This window comes from Pimephales promelas, chromosome 5 (assembly GCF_988280905.1).
Source record: "Pimephales promelas chromosome 5, fPimPro1.hap1.1, whole genome shotgun sequence".
NCBI lineage: Eukaryota > Metazoa > Chordata > Actinopteri > Cypriniformes > Leuciscidae > Pimephales > Pimephales promelas.
Genome location: NC_142773.1, coordinates 20475862 through 20502007, shown reverse-complemented (window position 1 = coordinate 20502007; position 26146 = coordinate 20475862). Strand labels below are relative to the sequence as shown.

The following is a 26146-nucleotide window of genomic DNA, read 5'->3' as shown; positions in this document are numbered from 1 at the left end:
CCATATAACATTTAAGTAAACATATAAACAGTGGCGCAAAAAGTGGGTATGCGCTATGCGGCGCACAATGGGGGGCGCCAAAGCGATGGTAAAAAAAATAAAAATAAATTATTGGCTATATTGTATTTCTATATGTAGCTGCCGTTGTGCGTTTCTAAATAATTTCTGCATTCCTTCAATGTTATATAAAATTTTAGAGGACTAACAGCCAGGCTAGAGTAGGCGCCCTCATGGAGAAGGGGGGCAGGTAATATCGCGAGCGGGCGGGGGCGCCGTGAGGTGTACTTGGAGAGAGCAGGTACAAGTAGTGAGTTGTCGTCGAAAAAGATGGATAAAACAAAATGCTGTGGGGCTAAAAATAGAAAAAGAAAGAGAGAAAAGGAGATGGCATGTCAATTGTCCAACATCTTTTCACCAAGTCTCTTACCGGACACCATGTGGCATATACCTAACCAGCAGTTTACTGAAATGAGAATTTTTTTTCAGTTCTCCACTTACTTTACCTTCCTCAAGCACTGACAGAACACATCCAAGCTTGTGATCATAAATTCATACAAATCATCTGCATGATAAAAGGTACAGTGGGTCAGTTTGTTAACATATGCATTACTATTTTAAATCAGAATTGATTTCACTGAAAATGTATTGCATTTAGAAAAAAATTAAATGAAGCTGAACTCTCCAGGGCAGAGGGCATTGACCCCCGAGGACCGTGCCCAGGATTGCATTCGGAGCATTCCGCAAGTGAACCCTGTTGATGTAAAGAAAAAAAAAATGTAAGGGTTAAATTAGCAATTTAAAAGGGTAGTCATTGCAGTGTCACCTGTCAATCTATCTTTTGTATCATGGTTTGGTTTGAAATCTTCTGGGGACAGAGACGCATTCGGAAGCGCATTTTCAGAAGTGCTGGGTGCAATGACGTATTATTATTTTTCTCTCTTTCACGCAGGTTATGTTTTCAAAGACGATGTCCTGCAGCACAGGCACGGCCACACTTTTCAACAGGCCCACCCAAAACTTTCACACACACACACAAAAAAAAACTTTTACTAGGCTATATTATAATTAAAAAAATATAATTATAAAAAAAATCGCCAAAAGCTCATAATTTGTGCTCAAGCGCACAACCGCATGCATAAAGCTTGCAACAAAGAACCGGTAAAAGTAATGATTGTAAATGCGTCTAAATTTGTCTAAATACGCTGTGAATATGCATTATAGCCGAGTTTAGGTTAATTTATGAGACGATCTCCAATTCACTCGCCGGCGCCTCCATGTCCTGATTCTGCTATATTTACTTCTTATTTATTAAATAAATCCAGACAATTGGTTCATGAAACATTGATTAAAATTACGATAATTAATACAAAACGAAAATAAATGTAAAGAAGGGCAGCTGTTCTGTTAGAGGTCTCTATGAAAGTTTTAAAGAAGTCATTTAGTGCCGCTTTCAGAACGCTCACATCCGTAAACGAGAACTGACAGGTTGTTTTTTCCCTCATAATGCGAACATAAAAATCAATAAAAAATGTATTAGGCCTATAGTGTTGTTGTTTCTTTTTGCTGGGTCAGACAATGATTTCTCTCTCATATTGCTCCTCATAATCACTGAAAATGGTCCAAAAAATCGAACCAAAAGTCAAATTAATGGACGGAAGTTAAAAGTGGTGGGTACAAAATGACTCATGACGAAATCTGGTGGTATGACGCCTATGTCTGTTAGCTTTATTTTATTAAAGCCTTCTATGATAAAGTAGATAAATGTCCATGTAATGACACTGCTGTGTGAGGTCCACCTTGATGGCTGCATACATGACCGCACACACTGAAAATAAATAAATAAACTGGGTTCCACTTTATATTAAGTGTGTCCTTAACTATTATGCTCTAACATTTAAAAGATACAACGATACAATGCACTTATTGTGTACCTAAAAGCTAGGCCTTCATGTCTTTACATTGTACTTGTATTTTAAAAGTTCAAGTTTTATCAACTTTGTTTACTGTCTAAAGTCAATTTTTTACTTAATCATCAAACTCTAGAGATGGCAGTTCATGCTTTTATCACCTCACGTTTGGCTTTATGCACAGCTGCACTACATCCTGAACTTCAGCCAGCTCCTTTGTTTCCTGTCTGCCATTATTGGACAAATTGATTATTCAGGTGTGCCTGACCTCAGTAGTCACGGCAACAAAAATCAGACACACCTGAATTAATCAAGCTTGGCCAATAATGGCAGACAGGAACCAAAGGAGCTGGCTTAAGTTCAGGAAGTAGTGCAGCTGTGCATAAAGCCAATTCACGTTACTGCAGGATTTCAAAGAGTCAAATTGCTCATCTTCAATAAGTGAAGAATGTTGCTACAAGATTCCTTTTCAACAGCATTAAAAGCGCCCATATCACCCCAATTCCGAGGTCCCTTCATTAGCTGCCCATTCATTATCAGAATGAATTTTAAAATCTCTTTTAAGTGTCTTCTAAAAATGCACTTGTTTCACATGGTTGGTTTTACTATTTTCCTTTGAGTCTGATACTGTTTTGCCACTGCCTGTTATTTCCATTATATATTTGACTCTGATACTGCCTTGCCACATCTGATTTACTATTTTTTTTTTTTAGTTTGATACTGTTTAACCACTCCTATTTTACCATGTCATGTCTGAGTCTGATACTGCCACCTCGGTATTACTATTTTATATTTGAGGCTGATACTGTTTCTACTCCTCTTTTAAGGTTGCTCTTAGCTTTGTTGCGCTTATTTGTGTTGTGATGCAGGTATTATTTCCCCATAATTTTGCTGTTCTATAGCCTAAAGCATTAGCCAGTGGATGTTGTAAAATGTGCTATAAAAATCAAATTAACTTGAACACATGAGGACATTTACATTTAGTCATTTAGCAGACGCCTTTTTAAGCGACTTACATCTGAGGACTAAATCAAACAAGTCATTGTGGAGAGGCAATAACAACACAATTGCTCCAAATGCAAAGTTTAACATTGCTCAGAGTAGTATAAACCATAGACTGTAAACCAGGCAAGTAAGGATTTTTTTTATAGCACAGGATAAGAAAAAAGAAAACATAGCACAGGATAAGAAAACAATTCTTCAAAAATGTATTTCTTCCATTTGTTTCTTATATACTCCAAACAATGTAATGACCTAAAAAAAAATCCACAAAACTTTTTGTGGCTCTCTTCTCAGGAGAATATCATTGTTATTTTCTGTTTGCTCTTGGTGACGTCACCGAACCGGAGGGCCGGGTGATCCTCCAACGCGGCGCCTAGTCACACGGGCCAGGAGGAATCAACAACCCAAGCCGGAATTTTAGAGCTAGCTAGGTGGTGTCCCCACCCCATCGGCCCGTGTCTGTATCCGTTTGTGTGCGTGTGTTCTGGCCGGTGCTCTCGTGATTCGGTAACCGGGGGAAGATGGCGGACCCGGCAGAGTGCACCATTAAAGTCATGTGCCGTTTCAGGCCGTTAAACAGCTCGGAGGTGACAAGAGGGGACAAATACGTAGCGAAATTTCAGGGAGAGGACAGCGTCGTTATTGGGGTGAGTGTTATTTTGGGACAAGGTTATTTTTTTATATAGTATCTAATGGTTGGTCTCGCGCGAGTGGCTAATGCTAATGACCGCAGCCCAGTACCACCGGAATTTGTCACAACCTGTTAATATGAATAATTGACACCGACAGTAGCCACTGCCTCTGGTCCGGTCCCACCTGAAACCGACGGTTTAATTCATACATAAGTGTTAATTTAGTTCATTTCTGTGTCGTTTCCTCATCCGGTTCATGCTAACCCTGTTAGCCACACCTGCAGATTCAACACGGAAACACAGCCAGTTTTACTCTTTTGAAAAAGCAAAAACGTATTTTATTTATATATTCGGAATGGTTGCACATTGTAGGTTATGATGACCATTTTAAACCTCTAATTGTATGGTTAGGTGTAAGTTAGATGTTAATGAGCAGGAAACTATCCATATTTTTTAGGTGCTTGTAAACACTGAGATAATTTCAATGTAAAAACCTTTTCAAATGTTTTGATATCAAAACCCCCCAAAATAGGATCCACTTTCCAATATCTCCTTTCATAAAATGCCTTTATGTATTAAGGCATTATATATTAATAAATGCATTATACTTTATATATTAAATATTGTTAAGTCATTTATTTCTCAGTTTTGCTGACCCTAGTTTGGAAACCCCTGCTTTATAACATCAGCAGACACATGCATTGCACATATATAGTTACATATGTGTCTTAATTACTGGTGAAATTGGACATAAGGTTGTTCATTGGGTGAAATGAGGATAAAGGCTCAGTTAGCATATAACTTTTATGGGTTTCTAACCAAAGACCTGAATGTGACGTCTGTTTTAAAAGGAACCAGTAGAGATGTTGATGTTCCTGGTGCGATCCGTGTGTGCAGTGAAAAACATGAGTCATAGTGCTGCACTTGGATCTACTTGTATTTGGGCGGGAGACTGGGGTATTGATTGTCACTGTGCTTTTATTATCTTTAAACCCAGTTCAAACATGACAGGCTAGGCTATAGCCCTATGTATTATGTGATAAACTCTAAAGCGTTTCACTAAACCATCATGGCATGACAAATGACATTTGAAAGCAAACATCAGTCAGTGGTGTTCTGAACTGAAGTGAAAAAAATTAATACATAAATGAAATTACGTCCCAGTAACTTAATGTTGTCACATTTTGCTGGTTAAATATTACTTTTAAAAAATGATGTTTTGTATTTTTACATTACCAATGTATTTAATGTTCTATTTATTAAAACCAAGCATAGGTATCTAGGTAAGCATTGTTTTAAGCATTTTACATTTATTCCAAAATAAAAAAGGCAGGAACAATTTAAACAATACTTTTTATTTGTGCACTGATTGTTCAGCTGTTCTTTTTAATAGTCAAATTATTTTCATTAGTTATCAAGCTTGTTAAACACTGGTCACAGACATAGTGACACAGACTCTTTGCCCACTAAAAAAAAAAAAAACAGTCATCAAGTTTTCTTGTCGTTTCAAGTTTGATTTTGACGTGGTGCACGATATATCGGCCGCCGATATAATATCGGCCGATTTGGTCAATTTTTTACACATCGGTATCGTTCCGATGTCAAAATAGGGCCGATGTGAACAGGCCGATGATCATTCCCTGTGTATTTGACGTGCGTGGGGGCGGGGATGTTTGTTTTTGCACGCGTATTAAAAGCGCAAGTGCGTTTAAACATCAAGCGCACGAAGACTGGAACTGGTGAGCTGTTTTCTGCCAGCCTTCCTAATGTGTATTTTTGTCCCGCCAAAGCCATATTTGACCGGTAAGTGATGTAGATGAGTGACTGGTGCGCTTGTTTAACTGAGGGAACGAGAGTCAATTAAAGCACCGGTCACGCGCGCCGCCTTCGACAAATGCCTTGATTGCAGTTTTTTGTTCGTCTATTAAAATTAATGCACTGTCGATTCATTTTAAAATCAGACGCGACAGATTCTCCAGCTGCAGTCATTTTTGAGGGAGGGAAACCAGTTAAGCGCTCTTTGATAACGTGATGATGACGTCCCTGAAGATCATCTGTCCATCATCGTATAAAGCCCGCCCTGGCAAATTGATTGGCCCGATCATTTTTTGCCTGATCATAATTACTCCTCAATGGATCGAGTCCAGATCGAACTTCCCGACCAAAAAATGTTGTGGGCGGAGTTCGGGCTGGCTATCCTATGGCTCCCCGGTGGAAACTCCCCTGGCAAACATGCTATGTGGCAAGCTGTCTCAATCATATGAGTGACCACCATCCCTTTTAATGTAAATAATAATGATTTCATAGAGCAGTTTTTCTCGTACATCTGGTTCAATTTCATAAATCTTTTATGATCATGTGCTGGATCAAGAATTCCCGTCTGGTTACAGTGTTTGTTCTTTCCAGAAAGACCGGCTCTGAAACGGATATGTTTGTTTTTGTTCAGTCCTCCTCACTCTCTTAATACTCCTCTTCTATGTGTATGAAGAAGAAGATAGTGTGAGAGAATTCCCTGGAATCGGAGTCTCCTTTGTGAAAAATGTGTGTGAGCACTAGAGGAAGGTGAGATAATGCTTTGGAAATAGAGAGCGCTCCACCCTGTGCAGCCCCTGGGACTCTGTGCATGTGTAAGTGAGATGACAAAATAGTTAGGGAAGAAAGTGCCTCGATTAGAAGTCTGGAAAATGTTCTTCTCACTGGAGATTGGCCTCAGTTCTTCTATCAGCACTGTGTCCGGCCCATATCTGCACATTTCTACTTCGTTATCAGTTCCCAAAACAAAATTGAAAATAAATTTGCGACACTATGTAACTTTTAGTAAAGACAATAATTATAATATTATAGAATGTATTAATGTTTTATTTTTTATAATGTTTAATTGTGTTTATTGTTTTTATTATTATTATAGTCTCAAAAGCAAGAATAAAATGATTAATATTCCTTGAGATTCACATATATTGTTAATGTTTTTGCAAAAAACAAAACAAATACAAATATAATATGCAAAAAAAAAATATATATTTTTAACCCTCTGTCTGAAATAATCTGTTTTAAAGGGTGGCTCCTTTTAAGGCTTGTTAATTAACATTCACTGTTATGATTGTCTAACATCACTACACAGGAAACAGGATCAACCCCCCATTATTAATGCTGGCTAGTGAATGTTTTGAAGACATTCTCCAATATAAAATAATTTATAGCATTATGAAATCATTTACTTATGGTTTGTGATGCAGCTGCTGTCAGATCCAGTACAGTTGGCTGCTTCTTTCAACAAACGTTTATTTGCAAACTCTCTATTACCCTACCTCGTTCACAAAACAAAATGCTCCAAACAAACATATAATCCTTCAATGACATTACAATAAAACCCATCCACCTGGGACGCTGGGATCCTTCTGAAGTCTGTACAAAAGAAATTACATTCAGTATAATTAATTATTAGCTTTTTATTAACTCACTAACCCCCCTGCAGTTCCCTCATGATTGAACACTTATTTTGGGAAACCATGGAGTTCAGGAACATGCTTTTTCTGGCAGTCACTAGTCTTCCTCCTCTGTTCTTAGCTCATTTGTCGATATTTAAAATCTGCACATTTTAACTGGCTTAATACTTGCGGCTAAAGAAAATGCATTTTACACACTGTAAACCAGCGGCTTGTGAAAGGCTGTTAAACTTTTTATTTCCCGTCATTCCCTCTAGACTTTGGACATCATAAGACAGTCATTCACCCAGATATTGCAATCAACTGGCTTCTTTTTGTCATGCATTGCCTTGTTGATTGATAACAACATTGAATTTTGTAGTATATTATATATATATTTTTTATTTTGAATAGTGAATAGTATATATTTTTTCCTACTATGGAAGTCAATGAGACCAGAAACTGTCTGGTTACTGATATTCTTCTTTACACAATTATGTAGACTACTTCTAGTCTCAACAAAGATATGGGATAAGATATGGGACACTTACGATTTGACATTGCCCTGACTGCATAAAAACAAGGTAGCACAGTAGTCAACGATTAAACTTTATAGATCAGGTGAGAAAATGAATGTAAATTGTTGTGTCATAGTGGCTGTCTGTACAGTATGATGGCTGGAAGGGTGTGGTGGTTTGTGTAGTTTGTTCCAGTATTGGACTGGTCCTGACCTGCTCTTTTTGTCCCTGGGGATCTTAAGTGTGTACTTTTGTTGCAAGTTTGTTTTTTGCATACCATAAATCTCTGAAACAGTGTTAAGTTATTAAAGCATAAATTGACTTCCCCTCAGGCCAAACCCCATGGAAGAGCTTATAGTTTGGAGCCAAAGAGTTGGCAATCTTTCTTAGTCACTTTGCACTTTAGCAGAAGCCGAATCTGCAGTCTTTGTGTTGGCAGTCCAGTGCTTTAACCATTAGGCTACCATCACCACAATTGGATGGTATATCTGTGTTTTGTTAAAGGGCGTTCACCACCTCTTGTGTTGTTGAATGCATTTTTTTAACCAATATCCCCCCAGTCCTTAAAATAATAAATATATTCTTTGTTCAGCCATACTTATTACCTTGCCTTATCACAAGGCCAAAAATAATCCCATCATGCCAGTTCTTCAGGAGGTGCACTAGGTTTTTGCTTTATGCTGTTGGCTGTGATCATGAATTTGTTGGTTAGCATGTGTTGTTTGCTGCCTGCTGATGTCATCATCACAGACACAATATATGCATGTTTACATTGAAAATTGTCAAAACTGTCTATCAAGACAATGTAAGTGCACGGAGTAGCAGCACAAAACACAAAGATTAACGAGTATGCTCTACAGTAGTGGTATGTTATGACACAGAACTTGGAGCAAGTTAAATGAATGGTTTTCTCACTGGTGTAGTATAGTGCCACAGCCCACATTACATTAATGCTGGAGTTTTTAATTAATTTTACAATTCAGTATTTATTTGATGAGAGAGCCATATTTTTACTGGCCATATGTTTGGTCATTCCCTCGCTGCTTATCAGCTGATCAAGTCTAGCATTTGTATGGTGTAACAATTTAGTCTGTTCCATGTTTTTTGATGGTAAACTTTTGAAAACCTAAAAAAAGATCTAATGGTACTTAATGGTTCTAAATGCATTACATTTTATATTTGTTTTTCTCCTATCTACAGGGTAAACCGTATGCGTTTGACAGAGTTTTCCAGTCCAACACGTCTCAGGAGCAAGTGTACACGGCCTGCGCTCAACAAATCGTCAAAGGTAAAAGCAACATGTCTCATGAATCATTCGAATCAAAGCAAAAAGGCAGAACATGCAATGAGGCTTAATTATGAATGTGTTCCCACAGATGTGCTTGGTGGATATAACGGAACCATTTTCGCCTATGGTCAGACGTCATCAGGCAAAACGCACACAATGGAGGTGAGTGAGAAATGGTGAAATATCTCAGCTGTGGTGAAAAGTCAAGAATTTAAATTAACTTAACAATTAACTTTAATAAGAATTTAAATTAACTTAATAATAAGAATTATGTGCAAAATCACCTTCACATACACGCATATGATTTTTTTTTTTCCCCCAAATCTTATCTGTAGATGATATTTTAAGTTCATGGTCAAATGCACCTTTATGTTTAGGGTTGTTTGATAGCAGTGAAGTGATTTTATTCATAATCAGGTTTAGTTTATTTATATCATGACACTTTATACAATACAAATAGCTTCAGAGCTGCTTTACAGTGAAAATCAGTGAAAACCTGTAAACCTGTTTTAGGCTTAAGGTATACAATATATACTATACCATGTCAAACTTTCTGTTTATTCTGAAATTTAGAATGATTTCGGTATAGACCATTTTGCAAGATGTAAACAACACTGGTCCAGAGACACTTCCTGTTTCAGTTTGTAACTGTTTTCTTTATTTCACATGTAAAGAAAACATCTTAAAGATGTTGTTTAACTTTTTGATTCAGTTTTATATGTTCTGTTGGTTGCATTTTATCCCAGCTTTTATGTAGTGTTAAAAAACTGAAACAGGAAGTGCTTCTGGACCACCGTTGTTTACATCTTGCAAAATGGTCTATTCTGTGTGTGCATAATACCGGTATTTATTACGGTATTATATTTAAAAAAATAGTGGCGCAAACAGGCTGTTTTAGGCAGGTAGTGTTGTAAATAATAGCTTGTTTTATTCCACTTTTAAGTCTGATGTATTGTGGTTGTTCTGTAGGGAAATCTTCATGACACAGATGCAATGGGAATTATTCCCAGAATAGTACAAGACATCTTTAACTACATTTACTCTATGGATGAAAATCTCGAGTTCCACATTAAAGTAAGTTATTGCCTTGACACAATCTTTCATTTATGCTTTCTTTCCATTCATTGGAACCTTGTTGCATCATTTCAAGCTGGATCCGGTCTCTTGATGGTATGGTTTAACTTTGACAGGTGTCATATTTTGAGATATACCTGGATAAGATTCGGGACCTATTGGATGGTGAGTGTGGAAGTGGTTCTAAGCCTCACATCTACCAACCAATTGATCTCAACATAATGATTTTAAGATGATCTTAAATTCAAAGCTAAAATTATAATGCTGCTTCCTTTGTGCCATAATATCTTTCTTTCTTTCTCACTCTCTCTTTGTCTTGTAGTTTCAAAGACTAATTTATCTGTACATGAAGACAAAAATAGGGTTCCTTATGTCAAGGTGAGTTTTTGAAACCTGGCATCAGTGTCCCATTAAAATCTTAACGCAAAGTGGTAAATGCCACTGATCTTTAGAGTATACAAGTTGTTTGTTATAATTGTCTTCCTGGTTTTAGGGTTGCACTGAGAGATTTGTTTGCAGTCCAGAAGAAGTGATGGACACTATTGATGAGGGCAAATCTAACAGACATGTAGCTGTGACAAGTATGAATACACAGACACAAAACTAAGAATGTATTCAATATAGAGAATAAAATACAATCATCCATTCATAAACAGTCACTGAACTGTAAAAGAAACTATAACATCTGTATTTTTCTCTTGACAGTTTCAGTTTTCAAACAGACAATGTAAGGTGTGATTATAGTTGTAATTTTGTCCATGTGTTTGTCTTAGACATGAATGAGCACAGCTCCAGGAGTCACAGTATCTTCCAGATCAATGTGAAGCAGGAGAACACTCAAACAGAACAGAAGCTAAGTGGGAAACTCTACCTGGTCGACTTGGCAGGCAGCGAGAAGGTCTGTGTGTGTTCAACTTTAGTATTGTAGTTCAGTAAAAAATGAGCAGGGTGTGTTGAACTCTTGCATTCTCTCACAGGTCAGTAAAACAGGAGCTGAAGGCGCAGTGCTGGATGAAGCCAAAAACATCAACAAGTCTCTGTCATCCCTGGGCAATGTGATATCAGCCTTAGCCGAGGGTTCGGTGAGTCACATACTCACGCATACATGCTCACAGGCTTTAGATCAGTTATGTACACCCTTTGTTTTTAGTGTTTGGCCCCTAGACAAGTGAGGATAGCTTGTATGAGTTCAGAGATTCATTTCAGCAGTTTTCTGTTCTTAATCAGTATGACCAATAATGCTACTTGCGTAAAGCCGATGAAAGGACAATGCAAAATAAAATATAAAGTACTACAAAATAATGTAATTAATTTGATTTGGTGTGTGGCATAGTTCTCGCATTGTCCTGTTGGAATTGTCCCTGTTACTGTAAGTCGCTTTAGAAAATTATTATTAATTTATTTAATCCGATAGAGAATTAAAGAACAAGTAAAATAAAGTATGATACTGAAGATTTGGTGTGAAATAGACCAGACCAGACTGGAAACATAGTGTTCCTCACATGATGGGCAGCACAGCTGTACTGACAGTTTAAAGCTGTCATACTCAGGACCAGCTGAGCGAGCAAAACTCTTTTCTGTGCTTCATTCTTGGTATTGTAAGGCCTTATTTTTGTCTGAGCTATATTGGAGAAGTTAAATTGAAGCTGGGATCAGACTGCACTATATTTCTGGTCTGTTACAATAGTCACTGTCAGTTTATGCAATTATTTTTGTTGTGGATGTCACAATTATAACATGTCATACACACATTGCTGGCCATCTTTAACGACTTTGCATGGTGTGTCATCGAGAAGTCAGAACAAGCGACTGACTTCTAGAAACAAGAGTGTACGCAAACAATGGCTACCGAAGCAGCGTTTTGTACTGGCTGTCTTGCTAGCTAAATACTTATTCCAATACTTCTCACCGTGTTGTTAAAGCACCTCCACTATTGTTCGCCAGCATTTATCTTTTTTTTTCTCACTCTTTTTTTGTTGTAGTCCCTCGAGGAAAGGGACTACAACAGTCCCTCTGATGCCCATCATTTGCAAATCATTATGACGCTCTACGTCAAGCAGATCGGGCTAATATTGTGTTGTCTGAACCCGGCATAACCAAAACTTGCATACTAAGTTAAAGGCTATGCATTTGACCCATAAATTAACAAATTACATTAAAAACAGAACGTATTATTATCACAGACACAGTCTGATATAAATTCAGGTGTCAGAAACATTTTAATTAATGTAAGTTGATAAAAAGTAGTAATTTAAATTTTGAGCATTTTCTTTACGCCAATAAATAGCAAACAGCAAAATAGCAAATAGCAATAAATAGCAATTTTGCAAACTTCCTTTGAGTAAAAGACTTGTAGTCCTGAAACTTGATCACACAACTTAATTTAAATCTGTTGTATTAAACTCTGTTGATCTAATTCTATCTGGAATCTCTCTTTGTTTCTTTCTCAGGCGTATGTTCCTTACAGAGATAGTAAAATGACAAGGATCTTGCAGGATTCTCTGGGTGGGAACTGCAGGACCACCATTGTCATCTGCTGTTCTCCTTCCTCATACAATGAGGCTGAGACCAAATCCACTCTCATGTTTGGACAGAGGTGAGGAGATGCATTTATATTTGTCCAACTTTATCCCTTAGTCATTTCTTTCCATTCATAATAAAGGTGTCATTTATGCAAGATTAATTACAGCTCTATGTATTTATGCAAACAACGGTGTGAGGAGAAAAACACTAGAGCTGTACAGTTGTGATTGTTTATGTGTGTTTGCAGAGCCAAGACCATTAAGAACACCGTGTGTTTGAATGTGGAGCTAACAGCAGAGCAATGGAAGAAGAAATATGAGAGGGAGAAAGAACGGAACAAGAGCCTGCGAAACACCGTCACATGGCTGGAGAATGAACTTAACCGCTGGAGAAACGGTCAGATCGCCATTGGTTTTTCTATTTGCTTATATTTGTGAAACAGTTTTGTTATTGCATTCAAAATTTTAACACTTGTTTATGTAGTGACATTCAGTCTAAAACCAATTGTGATATGCTTCTATTTAGCTTTTTTGAATCTTAAATTATTTATATGATTCACTGTGCATCTTAACTTAAAAAAAAAAAGTAACTGTCCTGATATTAAATTTAGGTTTAAACTTTTGAAAGTGCACCTCTGCAGTTCCTCAAGGTCCTCTCTGTGTGTCCTCCAGGTGAAACGGTTCCTGCAGAGGAGCAGTATGATAAGGAGAAGGCTAATGCTGAAGTGTTGGCGCTGGATAACACAATTAATAATGACAAATTTGCATCCACACCAAGCATGCCGCCTGTGCCAGGAATGCTCGGGGCCCGACTCACCGATTCTGAGAAGGAGAAATGTGAGGTTGAACTCACCAAACTCTACGAGCAACTTGACGACAAGGTACAGACATGCATGTAACATATAAACGAAGCAGATTTCTGTCATCTATCTAATGATTCTGGGTGCTTTCACACTTGCACTTTGTGCGCACACCCGGATGCGATTTGACATCAGATTTCAGTTTGCTTGGATGATGTGAATGCTGTTTTCCAAACTTGGGTTGCCCACACATCTGAGCCCAAGTCTGCATTAAAGAGGGTGTACAGTTCATGTGAACTCTAGTGCGGTTCACTGCTAATATGAACACTATCGTACAAAATTGCAGAAGTGAACTGCTATTGATGGCGTATGATTTGATCAAATAGGGTTTTGTTTGTTTTCAGTTCTCACTCACTTTCCTGACAAGCGCACGGCAAGCAGAGAGAATATGTTTCTCATTTGTGCTCGCCTTCAGTAGAAACGGATTCTTGTGTTCTCTAGAACGTTTTGCAGTACATTCGCGGCAGATAGACGCAAGTGTCATTATGTGCTGACACTTTTGAAACAAAATCCGAGGTTCAAAAACCAAAATATAAAAGTGACGTGAGCAACGCCATGCATTTCCCTGCCTTCTCCTGCGTTGTCGTTTGCCAAGAAACAGAGGTAAACAGCTGCTGGATTGATGACACAAAGACTATGTCAGGCCAAATTCGATTATATATGTATCCAAATGGAATCTGATCTAAATTATAGACTGTCCACAACTGTTCATATCCGATTTGTGTGTTCGTGGTTCTCTTTTGTTTTCCGGAATATCTTCATTGGTTTCTATGGCAATAACGTTGCCAAACACAACAACAGCAGCAATTTGGAGATGTTTTGTGTTATTTATTTATATATTTATTCTACTGTGTCTTCAAAGTAATGGCAGAAACGTAGGAGGCTGGTATGTGCAGCTTTATTCCATGCTGTCATTTCTGCCTGTCTGAAAACATGTCTTCATGTTTAGGCTACTGTAATTTCTGCTTCACCAGCACTTGCAACAAACAACCTTATTTCTGAATATTTCCATGACATGCTTATTTTTTACATAGCTTGAGAAAGTTACATAAACCACACAAAATCCGATCCCAGTGGTCAGATTGAAACGGATTTCCAGAAATGCAATTTAAAGGGATTTCAAACCACACATAAATCTTTCTTAAAACGTATTTCTTTTTTTTTCCTTCTTGTATTTATTTTTTGCTAATACTTTATAAAAATGACCGGATTCTAGTCAGAGATGAGCAAATATTGGATTTGGTCTAATAGTCTGAACGATGCTAAACGCAACCACGGTTTGGACCGAAATATTTTGTGAACACAATCCAGCAGGGGATGGGGGTAGCAGCAATTGAACGCTGGCTCAGATCAGGCAATCAAACCTGGTGTTAAAGCACCCTGAATCTACAAAATTTCCTTAAAAGGACCACAGGCGCTATACATAGTAATACATGGACTTTTATTATCACAAACATATTCAACTTGAATGAGAGCTTGTTTTTTTTCTGTGTACTATCTCATCTCTCTCCAGGATGAAGAGATTAATCAGCAGTCTCAGTTGGTGGAGAAGCTTAAGCAGCAGATGTTGGACCAAGAGGAGGTTAGTCAGCTCTCATGTGCACATATTTAAATGAATATTAGTAGGTAAACACTGTTCATGCTCGTATATGTTTTTTGTCTGTGTGTTGCAGCTGCTGGCCTCATCACGGCGAGACCATGATAACCTGCAGGCGGAGCTGAATCGTCTGCAGATGGAGAACGATGCGTCTAAAGAGGAGGTGAAGGAGGTGCTGCAGGCCCTGGAGGAACTTGCCGTCAACTATGATCAGAAGAGTCAGGAGGTGGAGGACAAAAGCAAGGAGTTTGAAGCGCTCAGTGAAGAACTTAGTCAAAAATCTGTAAGTCCCAGAAGGGCTAATAATAAATCAGTCTTTTGCTTACGGTCGGCCTGCTGTGAGAAGAATGACACTAAACTTGACTTTAAAATGTCTCAGAGCACCCTGGCATCTATAGACTCAGAACTGCAGAAACTGAAGGAAATGGCAAATCACCAGAAGAAGAGGGTAACTGAGATGATGTCATCACTGCTCAAAGATCTGACAGAGATTGGCATTGCTGTGGGCAACAATGACATCAAGGTGAATGACAGTTTTTTTTCTTCTTTGTTTTAAGGTGAAGTGTAACGTTGCTGTGTTTTTGATGCTTAAACAGAAATTATATAAAGTATATAAAAATAATAAATTATATAAAATTTCATCAGCTCTTTTTTCAGTCTCTGTTCAATACAGTTCAATAAGGGATTTAGTCTATCTTAACCCCTCCTTTCTGCGAGATTACTCTGCTCTGATTGGTCAGATGGCCCAGTCTGTTGTGGCAGTGCATGCAAGGTGCTTTTTACTTTCACAGCACAGAAAGCAGTGTCTTCTTGAGATGTCAAAAACAATAACCAAAATTTTCCAGGCCTCAGCTACAACAGCAGTTTGAGGGAAGGTTAAATTTGATGTTGTTCATGTGCATCCAATAAAGACCACAGGCTGGCATTATGCACATTGCGGAGACAATGGCCCTCATTTATCAAAAGTGCGTACACCAAATTTCCAGCATACACTCAAAACCACGGTGAGTTTGAGATTTATCAATATGGACGTTGGCGTACGGCACGCTCGAATCCTACACCAGCTCAGGAGGTGGTGTACGCACGTTTTGTGTTAGTGAGGAAATGCGCAGAAAAATTCCTAACACCACAAAACGCACTGACAAACTAAAAGATATGATATATTATGACCCACTGTAAAACAAACAAACAAAAAAACAACATAGTAATTATAAACTTCAGTGTTTATTTTTGTGTAACGTGGACTTCAATGTTTAATTTGTGTGACTTTACCAAAGCATTTGATTTGTAAGCATATTTCAGTTACGAGCCCGCTTTACCCTGACGTTTCAGGATTATCCCCGGCAGGTGCGCACGGACTGGGTTCGGTAGCCTAATGAAAGGCTTAAAAATGACCAAAAAATAATTCAGACTGACAAAATAATAAAAAATACGTTCTTCTTCTTTTAAATGACTATAATAATACAAATAATAATAACGACATCCTTCTTCTAAATAACAATAAGCATCATTAATACAAATCATAATAATAAGAAGAATCCTATACAAATTGTCATGCAATTATTAATGTGAATGAATACTTCACATCACATCATCATCATCATCATCACTATTATACATGTGACGTGATTAGAAATTGAATGCTAATTTCAAAAGACGTGCTGTAAAATAATGCATTGTGATAGGTCATTTCGGCTCCACGTCGGAGAAGTTTCTCTTCTTTGCCGTCTTCCATGTGTCCATGGCATAAAATGAGGGCGTGGGGGGAGCGGAGACTTGAATATATAAGGGTGTGTTACTCTAATGACGATCGTTTTCGGCCGCGGGATTTATCAAGGGTAGGCATTGCGTACACCTGGATTTCAAAGGTACGCACAGCTTCATAAATCAGGCGGTGAGAGGAGTGTAAGCATAATCTTACGCCGACATATACACCCGTTTCTACGCAAGATTGATAAATGAGGGCCATTAACTTTATTGTGCACTTTGATCTCTGAAACTTTGCAGACTTTTACATTCACAAACAGCTATATTACACACTACCTGAAAGGTAATATCTGAAAAAGGAGCATGGGGCACTTTAATAGCACCACAGTTTTTATTCTGTTGTTATAACCAAGTATCTGTATTTATAAAGTGTCTATTCAAATATTATGCCATCTTTATAGATTTTCACAAAGATTTTTAATATCTTATTATTTAGTAGCTTTAATAACTATAATTAGTTGATTTTTGGACTAAACTTGACTTTAAAGTCAAAACATAACAATATTGAGTAATCTCTCTGTCTTTACAGCAGCATGAAGGCAGTGGTCTTATAGACGAAGAGTTCACTGTAGCCAGACTCTATATCAGTAAGATGAAGTCAGAAGTCAAATCGATGGTCAAACGTTGCAAGCAGTTGGAAAACACACAGTCTGAGAGCAACAAGAAGGTGGATGAATCTGAGAAGGAGCTTGCAGCATGCCAGTTACGCATATCCCAGGTATGGTTTCACACTCCTCTGTTGAATACTGCCTCCTAAAACACACTCATTTATTACATGGCAAACCTTTGCTCTATAATCTACTAAACAATGTTATGAATAAAGTAACAAGTACTTTATATTAACACATCGATGTTTGTTTTGCAGCATGAGGCAAAAATTAAATCTCTGAGTGAGTATCTGCAGAACGTAGAGCAGAAGAAGAGACAGTTGGAAGAGGACGTGGACTCCCTTAATGAAGAGCTGGTCAAAATCAATGCACAGGGTACACAGACTCATTCAGATGAAGATTATGCATTTACATGTACTTCTTCAAAACGGGCTTTCATTTTCTGTGCTGCTAATGTTTTTTGTGTGTTTCTGGCCACAGAGAAAGTTCATGCAATGGAGAAAGAGAGTGAGATTCAGAGTGCCAATGAGGTGAAGGTAAGAAATGTGTATACACGCATACAATTGAGCTTGTGCAGTTTGAATGTTTATTTTAATTTAATGTGAGTGTTTGCGTTTAGGATGCTGTTGAGAAGCAAATTCAGAGTCACAGGGAAGCCCATCAGAAACAGATCAGCAGCCTGAGAGACGAGCTGGAAACCAAAGAGAAACTGATCACTGATCTTCAAGAGTACGATACACATTTCAGTCAAAATCAAACGATATCAGTGGGAAATTCTACTTTAAAAGTGCATGTTAATATCCTGACTGACTTTAAGATGTCATAACTAATGATCTATAGCTTCACATCAAAGTTAATAGTTGATTTACAGCATTAATAATAATAATACAGCAGTAGCTAATAAATCTCCCTCTCTCTAGTCTGAATCAGAAGATCATGCTGGAGCAGGAGCGTTTGAAAGTGGAACATGAGAAACTCAAATCCAATGACCAGGAGAAGAGCCGCAAACTACATGAGCTCACGTATGTAAAGCAGTCCGTTCTGTTCATCTTCCTCATTGTAGAGGGTGAGCTGATAAAACCTTGTTTTTGAGCGAAATCTCCCTTGTTACTGTTGTGCATCTGAAGATTTGTGCTGGAATATTGTACAAAGCTTTAATACACCTGCGTTGTGTAATGTATATTAAATTAGAGTTGTGCATGGATTGCCTGTCTTTAGTGATGTGCTGTTTTAATGGTTTTGTGTGTGCATTACAGTATGATGCAGGACCGCAGGGAACAGGCCAAACAGGATCTAAAAGGCTTGGAGGAGACTGTGGTGAGTGCAATTCCTCATTTCAGCACTAGAGAGAGACAACAGATGACATTTGTATTCACATCATGTAGCGTGTACATTTAAATTTTACATATTTTCTATCTATTTAAGGCCAAGGAGCTGCAGACTTTGCACAACCTCAGGAAATTGTTTGTTCAGGATCTGGCAACTCGTGTTAAAAAGGTGCGAGTTGATCTGTCTTTTGTCATCCTTTAGTTTTCGTGTACTGTCTGTTATCTTTTTGAAAGTCAACTTAAAGGGATGCTCCACTTTTTTTGGAAATGGGCTCATTTTACCACTCCCCCAGAGTTAAACAGTTGAGTTTTACCGTTTTTGAATCCATTCAGACGATTTTCTGATATTTAGAAGAATATCATTAACCAGACAGTTTCTGGTCTCATTGACTTCCATAGTATATTTTTTTCCTACTATGGAAGTCAATGAGACCAGAAACTGTCTGCTTAATTATATTCTTCTAAATATTTGAAAATCGCCTGAATGCATTTGAAAATGGTGAAACTCAACTGTTTAACTCTGGGGGAGTTGTAAAATGAGCCTATTTCCAAAAAAAGTGGAGTATCCCTTTAATTCTGCCATTTAGGTCAATGTAAATCCAAATATTGAGTTTCTTACTAAACAGTCAAATTGGTGGTTGTTTATTTGTTTTTTTGTGTAGAGTGCAGAGATGGACTCTGATGAAACTGGCGGCAGTGCTGCTCAGAAGCAGAAGATCTCTTTCCTGGAGAACAATCTAGAACAACTCACCAAGGTCCACAAACAGGTAAATCTAAACCAGAAAGTTCCTCTTAATGATTTACACAGGTTTCCAAATGTTGAGCAGTTCAAAATGTATAGACTTTTATATTTTTTAAAGATTTCCCTTTTTATAGTCAAATATGCTTTCAAAACTACATACATAGTTTACTAAATGAAAAAAAATTCAAGAATGTTGGCTGTCTTTATTCTTTAGCTGGTGCGTGATAATGCTGACCTGCGGTGTGAGCTTCCTAAACTGGAGAAGCGTCTGCGGGCAACAGCGGAGCGTGTGAAGGCTCTGGAGTCGGCGCTCAAAGAGGCCAAAGAGAACGCAGCTCGCGACCGCAAACGCTACCAGCTGGAGGTGGACCGCATCAAAGAGGCCGTGAGAGCCAAAAACATGGCCCGCAGAGGACACTCTGCACAGATAGGTGACTGCACAATTCACCTTGATAATAATATTAACGTCTGGTGTCTGTAATTTGGGTTTATACAAAAGAGTGACTGATCTTTTCTTTCACGATTTGCCTCTATTCTCTGGTTGTAGCTAAACCCATCAGGCCTGGACAGCAACCTGTAGCTTCTCCTACACACCCCAATGTGCTGCGTGGAGGCGGTGGCGTCCTCTACCAGAACAGCCAACCTATGCCCATCAGAGGAGGTGGCGCTAAACAAGAGAAGAGGTACGTAAGAGAGAATCTGGGGCTTTTGTTTGTAGGAAGACCATAATGCTAGAACATTTTATTTGGTGCTTTTCTGACTCGCGTGTAGTGTAAATGGACGTTTTGAATTCACATAACAATTATGTCTAACAATAATCACAATTAATAAATGTAACAATAGATTATTATTATTAATATTATATTTAGAATTTAATGATAATTATAAAATTGTTTATAAAATAATCAATCAATTTATCGAATATATCCTTTTTGTTTTTTGTATCATTATAGCCAGACTTCACTGTAATTTTGTAAACTGAATGCAGTCAGGATGTTATCGACCAGCAGGTTTATGGACTAGTTAGCAGCCAAATATTCCACCTAGAGAATACTCCAGAAAATGGTTATAAAATTTAAAAAAACAATATCAGTTCTCGTTTTATTATGATCTCTGTTGCATTCTCTTTTTTGCCAGCAGACTCTCCTTTGTTTTTCTTTTTATTTTTTTACGGGTGATTCCCCTGAGGTTACCATAGGTAAACAGGGTAAAACAAAAACACGTTTTGTTAATTTTGAACATAAGTGACATAGTGTTTAATTATGCAGTTATTTTATAACTGTATCATATCTCTTTTAATTTCTTTTACAACAGTTTAAATTTTCCTTGCTTTTATTTTGTGATTATTTTAATTCCTTTCTGTAAAGCACTTTGAATGGCCATTGTGTATAAAAAAATGCTGTTATAAATAAACTTGCCTTAACATTAAACAATGAATGAAAGTATCGTGTGAACAGCCTCGTGGGCACAGGTTTGTTTAGTGCAGCTGTATTGGATCCTGCTTTCTAACTGCCTTCCTTATCTTGTCTTTTAGCTGAAGATGAGTTTTTCTCCCTCACTACCGAAGCTGCGAGAATGCAAGAAGTCTTCATGGAAATGTCATTCCATTAACATAATCCCTCCTGCTGGTGCACATGGGAGGACGTCCCAATCGAAATATTCATGGCTGTACAGTTCCACTCCCAATTTGTTTTGTTTTTTTCCCTCCAAAGCAAATTATTTTATGAATATTGCACTCGCACGTGCACCGAACATGACATAACAAGGAAATCAAGAAATAAACGTTAGCAAAGTGAACAATTGACCACGACCCAGAAGCCTGTGCTATCAGCTGTAATCTCTCCATTCATCTGCAGTCCTCAGCTGCTCTCTGCACACCTCTGTTAAAACTACTGCCTGATAATCAAGCAAAAGACCTCGCTCATGGCTTCACTTCATACGGGTCGGCGTCTAGACTGCAGCAAGCTTGAATAGAAAAATACCTGAATAGAGAATATGCAAGCGTGCTCGTCCGCAGATCGCCTATATCACTACAAACTCAGAAATTCCTGTGTGAAAGTACTCTGTCTGAACAGGTGCAGATCTGAAACCCTATGGTTTTTACTTTCTGTAGTAACTAATGGTTGTAAAGGGGAAGGTGGAGAGGATCATAGACTTGAGTAACCAGGCCTTACACAGCAGGCTAATGCTGTAAGTGTCTCAATTTAAACATGCAGTCACAAATGTTTTTTTTTTTTTTTAACAAAAACAATTGAAGGTTGTCCTGTCCTGCTCTTCGCACATATCACGTCTTGCATATCAAAATTCTTAATCGAAAAGTTATTGTCTATATTTAAGATTATTCTATTAATCAGACTTTTCTGCCTGTATCCTTGATACATAACTATTTAAATGTTTTGGATATGTATGTGTTGGTCAGTTTACATCTGTAGAAGTCCTCACGTGACATCATTGCTTGCTTGCTCTTCCACTGTTACTGATCAACCAATCAGTTTAGCAGAATGATGGTATGGGCTGGCTTGTTTCAAACTCCAAGAGGACATTGCGGAAAGGGGTTGCTTATTTTTTTAACTCTCTTTATGAGGAGGTTCACTGAATGTGGATCATTATTATTGAAGCTAGCCTTAAATGATTTTATTAAGACTTTACACTCCTGATATTGTTGTAAGAAAGCTTAGGAATCGCAAATTACAGGATATGACAACCTTCAGTGTCATTTTTGCTTTCTGGGTGTTTTATACCTTTAAGTGACGTCACCAGGACCATTAAGAGCGCAGTTGTGTTAATAGCCCTAAATTCTTCCCTTTTCAGTGCATGAAGGATAATTAATTGATGTTCATGGGGAATGCCACACATTTAATGAAAACTTCAAATAAATAGCTATTTTTTTTATTACTGTGTAATAGTATCTCCATGACTGATTGACAGAGTTCCACCGATGGACAAACGCACTGAATTCATTCCAACAGTACAAGGTGTTATTGGAAGATTCGGGTTGAAGGGAAAGAGGGGATGACATTTACTGATGACACTTTTTTTCTGGATGGACTGCATGACGTATGTGTGATTAAATCAACATTCTGAAACATGGGAATTCCTTTCTCCTTTTTTGTTGCCTATGATCACACGTGTAAATGACAATGAAAATCTCAAGTCAGATTTTCCGTTTACCAACCGATTTTATCCTTTCACTTCACACTAAGCATTAAATCTTTTTTTTTTTCACATTTGAGTGCTCAGTAAAAACGTAAATCAACTTGTGCGTTGCATAGATAGATGGTCACGGTTTGTCACTTTTTCTGGTAGTGTACATGAAATTGACAATTTCTTTTTGATTGTCAGTTTACTATGTAAACCTAGTTTGGGCAACCCAAAAAGTTAAAAATAGTAGGGGAAATCGACGATACAAAAAAGATCGCTGCTGTATTTCCTTTTTGGAGCATGACAGTATATATTCTTGACACAAAATCACTTAGGTCTGGAGAGACTGGGTGAGCAAATGGTGTTTCCTGAGTTTTAGTTTTTGCATGAACTATCCCTTTAAGTTGAACACCTGCTTTACTAGCATATGTCCACTGGGGGGCGCCTGTCCTCAGTGTCCTGCGCTCTCAATTACCGTGACAGCATTAGTGGCAAATAATGGCGATCGTGCATTTTATCTGTTTAATTCTGTCGGAAATATAATATTTATATGGTAGTGGTAGCAATACCAGGCGTCGTAAAACTTGTTTATGGTTTGATTGATATTATTTCGTGCCTGTGGTTCTGTTCTACGGTATTTATAACGCTTCTGCAGAGTATGCTGCTTGTACTCCCTTAACTAGACAAACATATACCAAAGCCGAAAGAAAGACGTAGTGGAAGTGCTATCACAGTCCTCGAAGCTCTGAGGTAAACTAATTTTCTGTTGTCACTTACGCACATCAATAAATGCAGGCTATTTGCTGCTCACTGTAGCAGTCTGTTGGTTTATGTGATTTTATCGTAGGCTACTGACAGCAGTGTCTGGCATGCTTTAGTATACTTCAAGGTGACTTGTATTTTTTAATACTAAGGAGCTCCAAATATGATGATCCTTGTAAGAGACCACCTTCCTAAAATAAAGAAAGCTGTATATTTGATAACACCCCCGTTTATATGTTAATGTAAACAAAATGATTGTGTTCAACATATTTTGATTTTAATGTCTTGAATGTGCATGTTAACTTTGACTGACTGACACACAGACATGTTAACTTTTTTTTTTACAAACTCTTTAATTTCTCTTTTAATTTTCATTATCATTTAAAACTAATGACTTTAGTTTTAGTGTTTTCTTTTTTTTAAATTTAATTCAACTTAATATTGTAAAATCTATCAGCTATTTATCATAAAAAATAATTATTGGTTTATCATAATTAGAATTTTAATATTTACACATTTCTAATTAATTTAACCTAAAATCTTGTTGTTGAAAAAGTTAGTCATATGTCAAGTTTGAGAAATATTCATATATGTATTTCAGATTATTTCTATAATATTTATATACAGTATATAATATTTCACGAGACATGCAAATATAATATTTAATATATCATATTTTTGATATCTCTTTTTATGCATTATTTATCCCTTACAGTCCCAGTGATGATCTCTCAGATCACTCCCACGCTGTATCTGAGTGGAGTGCAGGCCCTGAATCAGTCAGCGCTGGACCACAGAGGCGTCACTTTGCTGGTGAACGCCTGCACTGAATATCCCTGCCCCGAGTTTGAGGGGGTAAAATGCATTTGCGTGCCGGTGGAGGACCGTCCTCACGCCCCTCTGGACCAGCACTTTGACAGCGTGGCTGAGCGGATCCAGCAGAACCACACTGGAAGCTCACTGGTGTTCTGCTCGGCCGGTAGAAGCAGGTCTCCGTCTCTCATCATGGCGTATCTCATGAGGTTTGAGGGAGTCACACTGCTTCAGGCTCATCAACGGGTTGTGGCTGCGCGGCCCTTCATCCGCCCAAACGCAGGGTTCTGGAGGAAACTGCTTCAGTATGAGAGGAAACTGACCCACTGCAACAGTATCAGGATGGTGGCCACCTCGCAGGGCGTCCTACCTGAGGCTATCCAGCTCACACAGGACTCGTCATACTGCCTTCACCTATAATTCAGTAGGACGTTTTGAACTGGATTTATTTATATAGTGTGTCTGTGTTTTAAAAGTCTTGATCATGTTTATATGAATCAAAAGATGTTTGAACATGGTATTCCTTGAAGTACCATTTATGAATATGGTAATCAATCAGTTACTGCACAATGGTAAACACTAAAAAAATGAAGTGGTCATAATCTGTGCAGATTAGAATATCAGCGCAGTTACTAAAGACTGACTATAATACAAATGGCTTCAGAGGAGTTAATTGTGACCCTGTATTTTTTTTTTAAATGAAAGAGTTTATTGAACCTTTAGACAAAATATAAAATAAAATCTGAAACATTTTTTCCATATGTGTTTTATGTTTTGTATCATAGATGCATCAGGCTTTTATGGCCTATAGTATCATAGTAAGAATATGGAGCTTGCATTTGTAATTTTTTTTTTAAGTATAACATACATACCAGTTGTCACTTTATATCTCATAATAACATGGTAAAATAAGATGACGTTTAAATCCTTAGTTTTATCATCAAAGCTCTGTTTTAATTATATATAAATATAATGCAATGTAATACTACTATAAGCCTGTTTTAACATTTGATATTTACATTTTAACATGAAAATAAAATGATGTAGGCATCATCAAGTAACTAATTGCTTTAGTCCAGTTTTCTGCTTGATATTATTTAACAAAAAGATATTCTAATGTTTAAGTTTATGTAAATAATTTAAAAGTTCAACCCGTAAACACTTTAAAAAGACCTGTACCACAACCTGAACGTGTACATGTTTAGAATTACACAAAATTGCCTTTGACTTAAAAAAGTATGAACTATCACCTAGAGGACGTAAGGCATGTAGTATAGTATGCAACAGGCTTTTCAGCAAAGATTTGATTATTGTGATCGTTAAGAGGCCTGTTTATCAAAAATGATATGTAGGATTTAGAGTTAATATAATTAGATAATAAAATTATTCAAACTAAAATATCAATATTTAGAGAAAAAAAGCTGAAGCTGCTTTGAAACAATCTGTGTATTGTATAAAGCTCTGTAAAAATAAAGGTGACTACTGTTCAGTCCGTACAATTAATCTACAGCAATCATTTGATCAGATTATCACATCAATCAGATGACAATTGATCAAATTTAAATTAACATCAAATAATAAATAAATAATTTAATTCGAAAAATAAATTGTAAAATAGTTTGTTGCTTATATAACTGCTGCATGATTTCTATGTGATTACTTTGCAGAATAATGTCTATGATAATTTTTTTATTTCTTGTCTTGTCACATTATAGTCTTGTCAAAGTCTCTTTGAAAAAGTTTAAAACATTATGGATATTTGTAAGTGTGAAATGGTGAGAGTTGCAGAAGAATGGAACAGTAGTGACACAAACTTAAATATAAAGGATCTGTAATCTGGATCAAATGCTGTTCAAACTTTAAATGATGTTTGCCTACATTGTGATAAGATAATATGTTCCTTTTAGAGAACTGTTAATCTGGATTTGGTAATTTGGAAGTGTTTGTCTCTGGATCACAGTGATCCAATCCAGTGTTCCAAAAATCATTCTGATCAAAATTAATCTTTTTGAACAACTGCAGGCCCAGGTTTTACTGTGATATTTTTAGTGGTTGTATGAAGTAATAATTCCCCTCAAGATCAGACAGGTCTTAATAACAACAGGTAGCCTATCATATCACATTAACATGTTTTCCCTGAAAATTGTGCTTTCTCTAAAA

At 37.3% G+C, this 26146-nt stretch overlaps 2 protein-coding genes across 3 annotated transcripts; both read left to right on the top strand.

The window, feature by feature from the left end:
• The first annotated feature begins 3241 nt into the window (after nucleotides 1-3241).
• kif5ba (kinesin family member 5B, a) lies at nucleotides 3242-22364 on the top strand. 2 transcript variants are annotated; one of them, XM_039695097.2, is made up of 26 exons: nucleotides 3242-3556; nucleotides 8685-8772; nucleotides 8861-8934; nucleotides 9742-9846; nucleotides 9963-10011; nucleotides 10169-10224; nucleotides 10340-10427; nucleotides 10620-10744; nucleotides 10824-10928; nucleotides 12297-12442; nucleotides 12617-12765; nucleotides 13041-13249; nucleotides 14742-14810; nucleotides 14902-15108; nucleotides 15205-15348; nucleotides 17125-17310; nucleotides 17458-17575; nucleotides 17681-17736; nucleotides 17820-17929; nucleotides 18121-18222; nucleotides 18457-18517; nucleotides 18626-18697; nucleotides 19191-19295; nucleotides 19485-19701; nucleotides 19818-19953; nucleotides 20805-22364. In XM_039695097.2, the coding sequence occupies exons 1-26, from the start codon at nucleotides 3431-3433 to the stop codon at nucleotides 20806-20808; spliced, it is 2907 nt and encodes a 968-aa protein (XP_039551031.2). In that variant the 5' UTR covers nucleotides 3242-3430; the 3' UTR covers nucleotides 20809-22364. The 2 variants fall into 2 exon arrangements, with proteins under 2 accessions (XP_039551031.2, XP_039551030.2); XM_039695096.2 differs by having other exon boundaries at nucleotides 17122-17310.
• Nucleotides 22365-22474: 110 nt separating this feature from the next.
• LOC120495481 (dual specificity protein phosphatase 14) lies at nucleotides 22475-24745 on the top strand. The gene is made up of 2 exons (XM_039695098.2): nucleotides 22475-23161; nucleotides 23889-24745. The coding sequence occupies exon 2, from the start codon at nucleotides 23897-23899 to the stop codon at nucleotides 24404-24406; it is 510 nt and encodes a 169-aa protein (XP_039551032.1). The 5' UTR covers nucleotides 22475-23161; nucleotides 23889-23896; the 3' UTR covers nucleotides 24407-24745.
• Nucleotides 24746-26146: the final 1401 nt, after the last annotated feature.